The sequence below is a fragment of the Chelon labrosus genome (assembly GCF_963514085.1).
Source record: "Chelon labrosus genome assembly, chromosome: 19".
Lineage (NCBI taxonomy): Eukaryota > Metazoa > Chordata > Actinopteri > Mugiliformes > Mugilidae > Chelon > Chelon labrosus.
Window position 1 is genome coordinate 24,242,651 of NC_140352.1, and position 15,614 is coordinate 24,258,264.

Here is a 15,614-nt window from a genome sequence, read left to right on the forward strand (position 1 = left end):
ATGTAATGATGAAGCCTACGCTGGCTGATATTGACGATTTAGGCACTCAGACATATGAGCATAGATGCTGGATTGTTATGGATATAAAGTGTTCATAAAACACCATGTTCTAATTCAGTTAAAAAATGTAATATCTGGATCAATTAAAAATAAGTTTGTGTAATGATGTTGTTTGTGTTTTTCATATCGATGTTCAGTTTCCAGTCCTTAAAGCTCTGTGATCTCTAAATGTCGTTCGTACACACACTCCTGACACACAACAATCATATTTCCCATACAGTCAAAGGCTTGAATGAACGTCAGTTTGTAAAGATAATCCTTTAGGCATTCAATCAAAGAACTGATGCTGTTTTCTTGGGAAGATTTGTCTCTACAAATCCATACAATTCAATTCAGTTTTATTTCTATAGCATCAATAACAATACATATTGTCTTGATTCGCTGGCTTAAAACCCAGAGCCTGAACCCCCCAGAGATTAGCAAGGAAACACTCCCTTGTAACAGGAAGAAACTTTGAGCAGAACCCAGCTCATATGGAGGGCCCCATCTGCTTGAGGCCAGCCGGATAAAGACAAAGAAGAGAAGCAGCAGAAGGAACAAGATGATACATATGTACGTATATCAGACTAAAGCATCCATGTGCTGTAGTGTCTAATCATGATGCAAAAACAAGATTTAATGAATTAAAAAACAATGGATTGAGTTAGCATTCAAAATATTAATTGAAGAAATTGTATATTGTTGGTATAATGATTGAGTATAAGAGGCATCATAGTCAAGTTAGAGGATTATGCATTATTATGGTAGGAACGGATAACTGTAGACCATGAAGAACGGGCAGGCTGATGAGGCCAAGACCACAAATGAATGTATAATGCAGCTTGACAGATCAGAAACATGCATTTCCAGACGGGGGGAAGAAGAGAGGAGAGGGGATGGGAGATGGGGAGGGGATGGGAGATAAGGAGAAAGGGACACACAGCTAACAGCATGCTGTACAGTAGTAGCACACAAATGAATAGAGAGAAGAAATTAGAAGATAGATGATCGGTGCGAGACGAAAGAAAGTAGAGGACAGGTGCTCAGTGCATCATGGGAAGACCCCCAGCAGCCTAGGCCTATAGCAGAATGTCAGAAAATCAACTTTGAAGCCCAACCTTAACGAATGAGAGGGTGTCTTCCACCCAAACCCAAACTGGGAGCTGGTTGCACAGGGGAGGAGCCTGATAGCTGAATGCTCTACCTCCCATTCTACTTTCTGAAATTCTAGGAACCACAAGCAGGCCTGCACTTTGAGATCGAAGCGATAAATCAGTCCAATACTCTTTTATAACTTAACTGATAAATAATTTACTTTTTACTTCAACAAACCGATCAAAACCCCATTTCCTGACACATGCTTTATAAAAAAAAAGTGCGTGTAGCCACTTGGTCTAAAAAGATGCTGATGTGCCTTAAAACATGTCTTTCTTTGTTGGACTGGCACACTATGTTTTAATTCATGGTTCCAGTTTGAGTTAAATAACAAGGTAAAACAATTTGTATCGGTGGCACTATGTAAATTGAAACAGACCTGATCATCAACACACCACCAAAAATGATTGAGAACAGCAGAACTAAGATCCTGTGGGACTTCAAGTTTCAGACAGACAAGCAGCTGCTGGCTAATCAAGCAGACATAGTGGCGGTTGGCAAGGAGCAGAAGAGGGCAGTTGCTATAGGTGTGGTGAAAAAGGAAAGAAAAATTAATTAGACGATCGAGAACTGGCATGGGCGGAGAGAACAACTGGAGCAAATGTGGAAGGTGAAATCTGAAAGTGGCCCCAGTTGTAATAGGAGCATTTGGGAGAGAGTAGCTCCAGCATTGTCCAGGTAGAACGTCAGAGGTCTCTGTTCAGAGGAGCGCAGTCTTATGAACAGCTAAGGTACTGCACAGAACCCTCAAAGATTTCTCAAGTATATCAAGTACACTGTATTTTTTTATTTTATTTCATTTTTTTAACAACAATCACGTCTGTACCTCGTGCACCCTGTGGACCAGAACTACCAGACTTGCATTATAGGTCTGGCTTTGATACAGCCTGTAAACCGACAGACATTCTCATTAGATTTTTAGGGCAGCTGCTTCCTTCATTGGTTGCACAAAAAGTCAGTGGAGCGAGTGCTATGGAGCAGTGGTGTGTCTCTCTCTACCTTTGGTGGTCTTTTTCCATTCATTTCCAATTACCTTAACTAACACATTAATTGTCTCTTAGAGAAAGGAACAAGTCAATGGCTTTAAAAAAAAAAAAAGAAGCTCCTGACTCTATGAAGCAATCCAACTACTGGCTGGTACGAATACTTATTTGGAGTTGGGTTGCATATATTACATGCAGATTGCAGTAGACACGTAAAAATATAGAGTAAAAACCAATACAACATGCAGCATTTTGACATATTTATATATTTGACATTTAGGGTTAGGGTTAGTCCAAGCACCTTTTAGAAAAAGTAGCTATACTACTGTGTGGACACACTGTGTAATACGTAAAAGTTAAATTGAAAATCGTAATGAATTAAAAGTCAAATATGGTACAACAGGCTAGGAATTTTTCGCCACACTCATTATGAAGGAAGGACAATGAAATATAAAGTTCATTTGATGACTTAAGCCTCAGAACTGTCATGGAGTTGAAACATAAATTAGCCCGTGTATAAAGGACTCCTTCACTCTGTATTGACAAAGTGCAATACTTGCAGTGCAGACTAACCCTCATTCCGCTCAAGGTTTCCCAAGAAATAAACATGGTTGTTTCACACCATGGTTAGAATGACTGAATATTAGCACAAGATACTGGCCTTCATCTGCTCCAGTCTCTAATTATAAAGGCCTGCCATATCAGTGGTGCATGATCATAATCATCATCTTCTAAAAGCAACAGTCTAACACAAACACAAATGTCATTGCAAAAGCTGATTCCAGCACATTTTGACCATACTCATTTGTTGCTATTTTTTTTAATAACGCACAGGAAATCAGAATACCCAGTGAAGACAGCTGTGAATAGTCAATGAAAAAGATGAGAGAGGCCAGCTGCTATATATGTTCTCAACGCTCAACATCTGCAATGCTCTGAATCATTTCAAATTGCCGCCTGACTGTCTGATTGTGTGTGTGTTGTGCACAACATCCCTCTAAATAAAACACGACTGATGTACCTAATAAAAAGGTTGATTATATCACGGTAGCCTATGTGTACTCTTAAAATGTTGACAATGTAGAAAATAAATGTAGAATTCACGTTTTCAGTTTTTAAACGTTTGAAACAGATGTACGTATAATATCTGCTGAAAGCAAGGTCAACAATTATTTTCCCATACGCCTAAAATCAGCTGTCTTTCATCAGAGGTAATAAGCGAGGAGACAAATCTGGGAGTGTGTCTGTCTCACAGGCTCACGGATGAGTGATCAAACTGAGCCAGCAAATATCCTCTGCTGTATCCTGATGGGGAGACAACATCGATATCTATCAAATATAACATTTATCAGCGGTTCAATAAAACTGAGCCATGCATTCACCAATTGACGCAGAAGAGATTACAACTTAATTCAAAGTTAATTGAAATACCACTAATATTGCATTAGTTTGTGTTAATGCTAGAACTCAATCCATTATTTACGGGGCTGGTCCTGAAGTAGAAGCAGCTGCAAAGGCACAGACACAACCTACTAATGCAAGAATCAGTCATAGACATTGCGAGAGCGCCTGTGTCCAAAATTACTGCCTTGTTCACTTATTCATGACTCCCTATAAAAGACAAAACCGTTACCTGAATAGTGAGCAGCAAACGGAGATTTTGGACACTGTCTGTGTCATTACTTTGCAAAAGTCAAAAGCCACAACAGTCATTTTGCCATCTGTAAAAAGCTGCACATTGCATTGTGGCAGTGTTAGATGAAAACAGTGAACATGCCACGCACATGAATACGATAGCACACACAATCGAGAGTGTGTGTGCGCGGTGTGAGAAAGTGAGAAATCAGCAGCTGAAGAAACAACACGAAGCGAGAATAAAATCCAAAATTCAGTAACTGACCAGTCTGGTGACGAGGGGAACCCCAAGGTGCCAGAAGTGCTCGTTGAGAAGCCCGCTGTACACCACGTTACCAAACAAAGCAATGGTTCCTGGTTTGCACAGACCACTTCCTGGCTTGGTTTCTGCAAAACAATGAAAAGCATTTTATTAGCACTGTACACAGTTAATGAAATGTATATACAGTTTGCAGATTTCAAAACACTGAGTGGACGGTAATAAAATAGATCAGTCCTAAAGATACTGTTCTCTTTGCTTCCTTCAATAAAATGTTGCATCTAAATGGGATAAACTGGATTTTTTTTTAAATAATATGCTAGCAAAAGGACAAATCCAGAAAATAAAACTGGCTCGAAATGTCCAAATGAAAAATGTGAAAAAAACATTTTCTACACACGACAAAAAATGGTTGGAGACGTTATCATGGAAAGTCTTGTTGCTTTGGCTATGAGCAATTCCTGTTTGCATTATCTAGACAACAGTTCCCTGGATAAGGTTTGAGTGCAAAATTCCCTACAAACTTTTGGATGGTGTTCAAACAAGGCCGAGCAGAATAAGTGGGTGATAAAACAATGCATATAAAGTAAGAAAAGAAAACACAGGATCAACAAAATTAAAAAACAAACAAAGGAAAAGTCACTACTGCCATGCCTCTTGCCTTTCTTGATTTAAGTTGCAGAGTAAAAACCAGGGGCTATTAAAGTGTCACTTGTGCTTTTGAGGTTTGCTGAGACAGTAAAGGAGGCACATAGAAAGAATGCCAAACCATGCCATGCCAAACTCGGATGAGCCAGGGGAACATTACAGCCTGCCAGGCTTTATGGGGGCTGTCTTTGAAACTGCACTCCTGAGAGTGACTGCAGGACAGACTGTCATTCATTCATCTAACTTCTGTTCTTCTCCTGTGTCATTCACCTGCATTTTATCCCCTCTCTTTCTCCGTCCACCTTTACTCTTCCGTCGCCGCCTCCTCCTTCATTCTCTGTTCTTGGATTTAACTTTTCCCTCTCCACTATACTAACAATGCCTTGTTCTCCACCAGTTCTTGTTGTCATCTTTTCCTTGCCTCCATGCCTCATTCAATATGGTGGTTGTAAGACACAGCATATAAACTGAAGGTTGATCTCACATTAAAACACACACACTAGAAATGTTAACAGTCTACTGTTCTACTGGTGAAATAGAACAAATAAGGGAACCACGAGCTAATAAGCCAGTTGGTTTGTGCCAGATTGAACCCTGTGACATGGTTTGGGCTGCAGTTGATATCAGAGCTGCTGTTATGGGTCATAATAGTGAAAGAGCTAACAAAAAGACTGGCATTCCATGTTTGGTTGCGCTAAGATGTCTCTGTCTAGCTTTGTTTCAACTGAACAGTTTGGTTAATGCATATAAAATGTGACAAAGATGTCACAAAGATGAAGAATCAAATATCTGTGGACCTTGTGCTGCATGGTGAAATCAGCAACCCATTTTCACTAATACCAGCCATGATGTTGTGCTCTGGTGGCTACAACCCTGATCAGGTCAGACTGGAGGTCTTACATGAGTACAAACAATAATGGGCTCCTTTGTTCTCTATTTTCTTGTCCTGTCTTGCTTATAGAAATCAGCCCGAGTATTCAAAGATACTTGTTATATATACAGCATAACGCAATACTGATACAGTACATTATTAATGTTAAGAATTTTGACAGGTACAACAAAGGCTGTCCGATAATGGCCAAGGGGGACGAAATATTTGTAAAAACCTATTCATCTATACAGTAAAATCTGAATATATATATATAACTGCACTGAACTAAAAAAATAAATACATAAATTGATGAATGATGCAACATCTGTTTTTGATCACAGTATATGAAAGGAGCAAGCAGTGATGTGAATTAGCACGGGGTTAGTTTCAAGAGCTTCTGCATGTTTCTGATGTGCTTGGTCATTTATGTACATTCATGTAGTTTATTTCTGAAGAAATCAAACTGGGGTTAGTTAGAGTTGGTTAAAGAGGGTGGTGGCTATAGAAAAGCACAGTGCCACGACTGCGATAACAGCTGCTGGTGATTGTGTTTATGAGAGTGTACACTCCTTGTTTTACATTTAGTAAAAGCAAACTAAACACAGTGCCCTTGTAATGGAACCAGTGCATACATTCCGTGTGAATACAATCCCTGATGGCACCTAAGTTTGAATAGCAATTATTTTTCTCCTGACTGAAAAGCAAAAGCCTGTTTCTGTCTCCAAACACCTGGCACAAGCGCAACTTTAAGTGGACATTTTATGCTCATTCCTAGCTATAGCCCACATAAATCCCAGATTTGTCAATTGTTTAGTCTATTAAAATCCTAAAACGCTACACAAGTAGACAACGTGAATGTATATTTCCCAAGAATACCGTGGTTTGTCATCGTCAGTGTGCTTTGCCTGCAGCTGATGACCATGTAAAGAGATGTGGGACCAGCTCCGCAGTACATTTGGGTTTAACATGAGCATTAGACATTGTAATATTATATACAACACATAGCATACGAATAATAATTCCCTTTAAGCAACCATGACAGATTAGCAGCTACCAAGCCACAGAGTGAATAGGTGTGGAGTGTCAGTCTGCAGATGTAATTACAGTAAAACCCATAATACCCAATGTGACTGCGGTGTACAGCAGTTTGGTGTAGTAGGAGATGAGGAGAGCAGGTAAATGAAGCTCTCCTCTGGGGTTTCTAAAATACACTTCACCCAGATTACACTCTGTCTCATTGCACCAGCTCTTCCTCTGTGCCATGATCTTGACTTGGCTGATTTCTTCTGGCCCTGCAAGAACGGGCCTATCTTACATTCCATCACTCTCAGTGGTTTAGCACAAACTCAAACACACACACAAACACACACACGGTTGTAGCCTGTTGGCTAGGTCCTGCCCTGGTTCTTTGGCAAGGGTGCATCTGCTAGGCTTGCATCCCAGTCAGCAGCTCATGGGTTGTGTGTATGTGTGTGTGACGGCTACTCAGTTTGCTACACCTGATGGTGATGGCAAGACTAGTAGGACAGGAGGAAAAGAAAATATGAGTTGGACATATGGAGGTGTTTGGAGGCCTGGGGTCTTTGAGTTGGATGTGCCCAATACACTCCCTCTCCAGACCAATTTATCATCTCCTCTCCAGTGCTTGGAAGCACTCCCTCTCTGAGCAGGAGCTCACCTCCCAGTATTTATCACTTTCCAAACACAGGCCTGGTTGTCCCTGCATTAACCATCGCCTCTACTGATATCCAGATGCCTATCATAGTTAGAGACACAGATCCATTAGTCTCCACACAAACAAATCCCATTTAAGCTGGATGCAGGCTATAGGAAATCCTTCCTGATTTTGAGATAAGGTTGCATCACACACTGAAGCTGAAACTCATCTCTCTAAACTCATACTTTCACGCAGCGTTGAAAATAATAGCACAGCACTCAGTAAAAGATATTATTCATTCCATATCAGGGGGAATTGAATGCACCATCATACATGATCTCACAGGGGAAGTGGATGAAATCAAAGCAAATACTGAGGTGAAACAATCCACTCTCCAATCTGGTAGGTTGCAGAAATGCACCTGCAAGCTAGTTTGCCAACTGCCAATCAAACCATGGGCAATAACACTGCCTGGCCAAAAAAGAAGTCCTTACCTGGATTTAACAAAGCAAATAGGTACGAGCCTCCTATTGGATAATTAAGTGCATTCCCACATGTGCAATGCGAAGGGAACTCAAGGGATTGGGACTGAACAGCTGTGTAGCCTTAATAAAACCACTAATCAATGAGGCTAACTGGAAAAAAAAGGCTTCAGTTTGCTAGGGATCAGAAAGATTGGACTCTGGAGCAATGGAAGAAGGTCATGTGGTCTGATGAGTCCAGATTTACCCTGTTCCAGAGTGATGGGGGCATCAGGGTAAGAAGAGAGGCAGATGAAGTGATGCACCCATCATGCATCATGCAAGCCTGTGGGGGCAGTGCTATGATCTGGGGTTGCTGCAGTTGCTCAGGTCTAGGTTCAGCAACATTATGTGCCCAAAGAATGAGGTCAGCTGACTACCTGAATATACTGAATGACCAGGTTATTTCATCAATGGATTCTTTTCTTCCCCGATGGCATGGGCATATTCCAAGATGACAATGCTAGGATTCATCGGGCTTAAATTGTGAAAGAGTGGTTCAGGGAGCATCTTCACACCACCGCTACTGAATATTAATTGAAAATGAATGAAAATTAAATGCTATTGAATGTCATTATTATCTTTTTTTTTTTTAAATTAAAGTGACGGGTAAAAATGGATTATGACGGGATTTTTATGACCCTGTCAGTCAAAATGGCGGACAACGAAAAAGTGTCGCGTAACCTCTGGATCCAACATTTCTTTGTAACTGGTAGAAGTAGAGCAGTATTAATTAAACAAAAACTTTACTGGTAAATACTGGGAAAATTCTGTTTGGCCAATGTCCATTTGTCCGTATTTATATACAGTTAATACTTGTAGCACGATAAACAAAAGCAGAAGGCTAGGCAAGTGTGGATGAGATGTGGTCAACACAGGGTGTTTACTCTTCAGACAGAACTGGAGGTGGAAGTCAGTTTAAATAAACTCTTGGAGCATCAGCTCAGCATTGCCTAAAGTTGAGCTAGCTAGCCTGACACGCCGGGAAAACCTTCAGGACAGCGACTATGAACACTACCCTTGGTTGACAGACTCCGAGGAGAACTCTGAATTGTTTCTTAAGTTCTGGTGAGTAAAATGAATTGTATTTACATCTTGTATGCATGTTTTTGCCGACATTGATGCTTCTGCTGGATTTGACGTATGTGATGCTGGTGCGCAGCTGTAGCGCAGCGGTGGCTGCAATGAGTGAGAGGAGATTTTTTGAATGGTTCTAAGTGTGGTTCTAAGAATGGGTCTTTCTTTACTAACGGTTGGAAGGCACTGAAGGTCTAGGTGGAAAATGCGCGGCCCGCCACTGCCTAAAGTCAATCCTGACTTCTGTTCACTATTTACTGCTGACATTTTTTATTGTCATGAGGGCTAATTATTTAATGTAAAATTTCCCTAGGAGATGCATTCACTTTTTTCCACTATATATTCTGTAAGAGTTTAAGTTGCTCAAATTTTTATGTACTTGTTTGCCCATCTCACAAAGGTTTAATTGTGCTTGCGGGTCATAACCACCACATCTAACTAATTTATTGTAATTCGAGCAAGTTTTTTGAACAAGTTTTTCATCACATAACTACAAACATTTGCGTCTGTAATTACAACCTTTGGGTTTGAACCATTTACTGTTTTCTTTTCTCTATTAGTCCAATGGGTCACATTACGGATTTCAGTTTATTTTTTAAGACACAACAACAAAACAAACTAACGCAAAACTAAATGAAAAGGTTATGACACTTTTGACCAAAAAGCATTGAATCTCTTGTTAAATGTCAATGTGAAATACCTTCAGTGTCTCTAAACATGTAGATCATCATATCACCTTGAAATTCATCAGATTATGTATATTGACATATATTTTTGTAAATAACACATTAATCTCTGACTTCCAAAGTCAGTGACTGATTTGGACAAAGCCCATCAAAGTAGCTGAAGCTATTTGTAAAGCCTCAGTTGTGGTATGCTTCCCATCTGAGTGATGTTATCAGCTAATGAAAATAATATAAAGCAGATTTCATTCAGAGCCGTTTCTACTACAGCTCTTTGGTAACATTCTGAACGTCTTGCTCCCCTCATCAAGAAATCCAAAAGGGCCAATAAAGACTTCACAGCCCATCAAGTCAAGCAGTGGATTGGTCAGCAATGTTACTAATAACTGCTGATGAATATCATAAAGGCCAATAAAAACCCATGGATAAGCTGCAATAGTTTCTGATTACCAGCCAGTCATCTGGAGACTAATGTGTCCAGGGCACCGATTTAGCTAAGTACAGCAGAGATTTAGCATCCGTGGTCGTGTAAAGAAGCCTTTTTGCCACATTACAGGGATTTTGTTTAACTCAACTGATGGATCACCTAATAAAATCAGCCATATATAGAGTATATGTATATATACAGTACCTGTTACATGTTCATGAATGCTTAGGTACAATTGAACACACAATGACTTCATGGTGCTTAGCTTGCATGAAAAATGTACATGCATTTCGCATCATATCATGCTAGAGGAAAAGACATAAGGACGGAAATGTCGGACGTAGATGTCTTATTGTATTTGATGTATGTTTTTATGTAAGTCATCGTTTTAATTTTTTTTTCTCTCTATGCAGCTGCAACTTTACAGAGTTTAAAGACTAAAATAAAGGGTCACTGGTTCCACCCCATAATTCTTAAAATCAAATATGTGTTTTGCAATATTAACGGTTAGAGGTCTTTTTGACATTCTTCCTCTTAACTCATCAGTGCATGGCTAAATCAATGTTTAGCATCCTTATGGATTAGCTTCAAATCATAAAAAGGGCCTTGACAAGCCATGTGGAGGAAATAATATGATTCCATTACACTCACTAACCTTCCCTCAAGTATAAACACACACATACACACACCACCACACGCTGCTGTGAACTGCAACCTAATAAAACAGCTCTTAATTGGAACACACACCAGCAGAGCTGACTGTATGTTTATTTAACATAGTGCTGTATTGAGAAAAAAAAAATGCTAATTGGTTGCTGAAAGACAGTGGAAGTCTGCGTGCATGCATGTGCATGTGCAGTATGTATGACAATATGTATGTTATGCATAATAAACAAAAGAAGCCCACTTGAACCCACTTTTGAAATCATAAGGGTGGCTGTGGCTCTGTCGGTAGAGCAAGTTGCTCACAAACCACAGGGTTAGTGGTTCAATCCCAGATACACGGACCACATGCTGAAGTGGGCTTGAGAAAGACACTGAACCCCAACTTGTGTCCTTGTGTCTACAAGTCTGCAATGTCCGCTGAGTAATATAAATAATATGAAACTATAGTTTTTAGTGGAACTGTTTTACCAGTTCAAGTACATAAGCAAATAAGCTAATTATGGATATGTATATAACAATTTTCATTTGCAGACATTTCCATGTTTTCTTTTCTGTTTTAACATTTAATAAAACTCCCAACATTGTTGCAGTTCTAACTTTAGGGGAATGTTTTTTTTGTTGTTGTTGTTGTTGTTTTTTGACTATCAGCACAGTTGTCTCACCTTAAAGACCCCAGATGAATACTACATGATCTAGCAAGAGGTCTTTCACAGCTTTGATTCACTTTGTAGAAGTTTGCATCCAACAGGCCAAGACTCTTGTTTAGCTAAACATATTTCGTTCTAACAATAATCTTCTCTCTTGCTAGTTCCCTGTTATTTCTTAGTCTGGAAGTCAGATCAACTTCTTCAAGCCACAAATTATTTGTGGCAGACATGCTCTGACAAATATCTGCCAGGCTAATCAAACCCACTAAGGTGGGCAATATGTGGTGACAGACAGAAGAGTGACAGCGATGTAGTCATACACGTCATCTGAGGGCTGTGGAGTTGAATTTGTTCACAACAAAATGGCTGCTGTCATAGAGGCTAGCTGTTTGGAGTTCGCTGTCGCATCAATGAAATAACTTTGAAATAAACTTTAAAGGATGAACAGTTAACAGTGATTAAGGCATTGGTTGAGAAAGCTATAGTCACAGACTTTGTTGATGTGGGACTATCCATTTGCACGCAGTATCTATTTCCCTGTATCGGTTAAAATGTGTGTTATCAGACTCATATTCTGATAAAGTGAAAGTGAAGCCAAAGCAAGTAGGGCTCCCCCTAGTGTCTGACTGCAGTATACGGTAGGTCATAAGCTCCACCTCCTCCATGTTAGTTGCCTGGTCAACTATAACTAATAACTTTTTAAAAGTAACATGCCCATCACTGCGTGTTAGGCAGTTAATAAAACTTTGATGCATGTTCAAGTATCAGTTGTTTGGATAAGTTTTGTTTTAGTTAGTTATTTGACGCGATAGAAACAGGATGTGACATAATAGTGACCACCAGTTGCCATGCCAACCGCTTCTTAGGGCATCCCATAGGGCCGCGAGAGTAAAACAATTTTTTTTAAATATGTACAGTGTATAATCCAGCATTTCTCTATAATTGGTGGAGGTGGAGCAGAACACAGTATTAATGAAAACATGAGTGAGTCTGGTGGAAGTGTGGTCAGGTCATCAATATTGCGGCTCTGCGTGGCTTCACTCTCGTACTGTGCAGACTCTGGCTTCAAACTCGCAAGATGGCGCTGCCCGTATCCCCGGGGAAATAGCATCAGTTTGACCAATGCAAGGAAGTGGCGACACATTGTCCATATTTATATACAGTCTATGGTCTGTATCCACCAGGCTAGCCTTTTGTCTGTTTTTTTTTGTCTTTTTATTTTTACTTTACTACCCCTTTACCAGTCAGTTATTTGTCTAGTAAGTGTTTAGTTTTAATCTTTAACTCCCTTTGTTGTCCCTTTCTGCAAATCCTCTGTAACTTGTTCTTTACTGTACTTTTCTTATTCATGTCATTCTCCCATTTCGTCTTGTTTCTTCTCCTGTCCCCATTTCTCTCCCCTCACCTCTTTCATCTATTATTTTCAGCAGTTTTTGTAAGTTGCTCTCATGTCCATCTTTCCACTAATAAGTATTTTTCATTACCCCTTACTATTTAAGAGTGTTTTTAACCTTAACCCTAACTGTCACTCTTTTCGCCTCATTTATCACATTATTCCAACCTTTCATCTGCTCCCCTCCACTTTTCTGCCATCCTTACTCTTTAGCATCCCCTCTCCATTCTACCTTTCCGTTGGCTCTCCACCAGGGACAGCTGGTTAGGTGGGTCTGCCTGCCCCTATCACTTTAACCGGCTTGGCTGCCTGGCCAGCAGGGCTTTGATCCACCACCAACAGCCTTGAGCCTCAGCAGGGCCACAGCCGTGCCAGGCCGGGAGCCCACCCCCATTTTCCCGCACACACACACACACACACACCATGGTACGGTGACTATGTGCACCGTGGCAGACAGCATTCCCCACCCCCAGGAAGTATTTACATGGCAACATTTGCCAAGGTCCACTGAGGCAGAGGTAAAAAAAGAGGCAAGTTGATGGAGGGGAAGGATTGGGCCAGAGCTGGTTGGGGGGCATCATCCTGGATCATCCCTCTCTGCTGATGATCAAGCAAATTAGCAAACAGAAAACCCTTTGGGGCTTCTGCTTGTGATGACGATGCCAGATTTTAAATTGAGATGTGAAGAATTCCACAAGTTTAGACGTACAGCATTGAAAAGCAAATGCACACACAAGTGGAGGTAAGGTAGGGGGTCGAGGAAAACCTAACTGAAACAGCATGTGACTGAGAAAGGTAATTTACAAAAGTAAAATCTGATTTATATAATAACCATGTTAGTTTCTAATACATGAAGAAACTATGTCAAAGAGGTTGAACAAGTGGATGACACTTAAACGGTTTACTCCATCCTTCCAAAACGTGATGGCACTTCACCAGGAGGTTGTGAGGGAAGCCCTCAGATGCAGGCAGGCAAAATGAGCCACATTTTTATGACCCGTATTATAATTTACATTATTTGCATAAACAATTAGGCTGTAATGTAAGTACCCCACCTTAATAGCTGCAACCCTAATGTTGACTATCCAGTATAATGGCCATGCCAGCATGCGTATAATCTACAAGGATCTTCTGATATTTAGTGAATTCTCATGAAAAGCTGTTCCTTGTAGTAAGAGGCTTTTGAGAAATCACACACAATCCGACCAGTGAGTCAGTGGAGGAGAGACAACTTAGCATTCAGCTCCCAGCATTGAAGCTTTTGCTCGAATTGGCACAAAACACAAATAGTAAAACGTGAACGCAGTATGGTGCACGGTTTGCTTCAAAGCCCGTTCTTAAGTGAGATTGGAAATACGCCACTCTCCCCCGCCTGGAATCACCTCGTCTCGCCTCTGTCAACAGCTGCTTTGAGAGGATTCCCAGGGGGCTGCAGGGGGGGAGGACAGGGAGGGGTCGCTAAGCTTTGTGCCGGCTTCTACTCGTGTCGCCTGTTTATTCCGGAGACTAAGCACTACAAAGCCAGCTAACTGTAGAACAATTAGATTAGCATAAATATGTTCAATTATACATGCAGATTTAAGGCTCGGTATTTTGCAACAGGCAGAAAATCCACTCAATTATTCAGAATGTACAAATATTGGTTAAATCAGATCGAAACAACAGGAAGCAAATTTGACTTCATTACTCTACACTGGCCTGGGAGCGCACCATATGCCTCTGTCCACACTGGTTAAACTTTTTATATGTTGTTTACTGGAGTTCAGCCATTAGCATTCGGGAAACATGCATATGTTTAGAGGGACAGAGAAAAACAACACCTTGCAAGTATAGAGAATGTTAAAGGCTGGCAGTAAAAGGGAGGATGACAATGACAAGCACAGCTCAAAAAAAAAAAGAATTAAGTTATTTTATTGATATCTAATGGGGATATTCTTTCTCTGCAATTAACCCATCCATTCACACACACAAAGAATAGTGAGTATGCTCAGAGCAGTGGGCAGGCACTTATGGAGCTCTTGAGGAAAGGTTTGGGGGTTAGGTGCTTGATCAGGTTCCCTCAGCCCTGGACTTAGACTTAGCCCAAGAGGGGGTTCGAACTAGTGATCTTACACATCAGCACCATTGGACTTCCTCCCACCACCCAGGCCCAACCAAACAAGGCACATCTGGCTATTGTCAATATTACTGTTATTAATGTCCACCTGTTGAATTACCATGCATCAGTGTTTTGCTAATGATCCTCAGCAGTCTTCTGTATTAGTCCGTCATAAAGTTTTAAATTATCACTGGAAAGGGTTCCTCTGATTCCAGCAGTATATACGCATGTCTGTGAAGAAGACAGGGTGAGTTTTTTTTTTTTTCTTTCTGTCAAATGGTGGGGAGCCTTTTCTCTCCTGAAGTGGTGGTTCACCTGCGTGAGAGATGTGTGAGCATGTTTCAGACTTGGTGTCTGAAACGGATCAATAGTGAACATGTCTGTTCTAATACAAGATGCTGTACACTCACACATAAAGAAAAGACACACACACACACGCAACTGCATGCTGCCGAGGAGAGCAATAATCTGCAAGGTCAAGGGAGCCGTCGATGTAGTTGGTGATACATACATGTAGTCTGTCTAATGTTCGCTCCAGGGAAATCATTAAATCCATAACACCAGGATGTATGTACATCACTGGATTCCAGGTGTGTGTGTATGTGAGTGTGTGCATTGCAGAGGTACCAGGGGACCCAGACTAGTCATTTCATGCATGAAATGCTCATCCCATTGGTTTTAAAGGAGGAGAAAATCAACCTTGGAAGGATGCATAAATGCAGGCATGCAAAGATGGAGGGATAGTGCACAGACAGCTGGAAGGGGAGAAAGGAGTAGACAAGACGAAGAAGAGAATGTTTCATAAATGAGCTTAATTTTAGAGTCAGGGGTAACGAAAGAGCAGCTTTTAATTCT

The 15,614-nt window shown here is 40.6% G+C and overlaps 1 protein-coding gene across 1 annotated transcript in view; it reads right to left on the bottom strand.

The window, feature by feature from the left end:
• Positions 1-15,614, bottom strand: part of rbfox3a (RNA binding fox-1 homolog 3a) — a gene marked incomplete at both ends in the record, with an annotated part of 224,532 nt that overhangs the window by 149,563 nt on the left and 59,355 nt on the right. Inside the window, one exon of the mRNA XM_084567708.1 lies at positions 4,078-4,199. Within this exon, the coding sequence (XP_084423834.1) occupies positions 4,078-4,199 (122 nt within the window). The remainder of the gene's footprint in view (positions 1-4,077; positions 4,200-15,614) is intronic.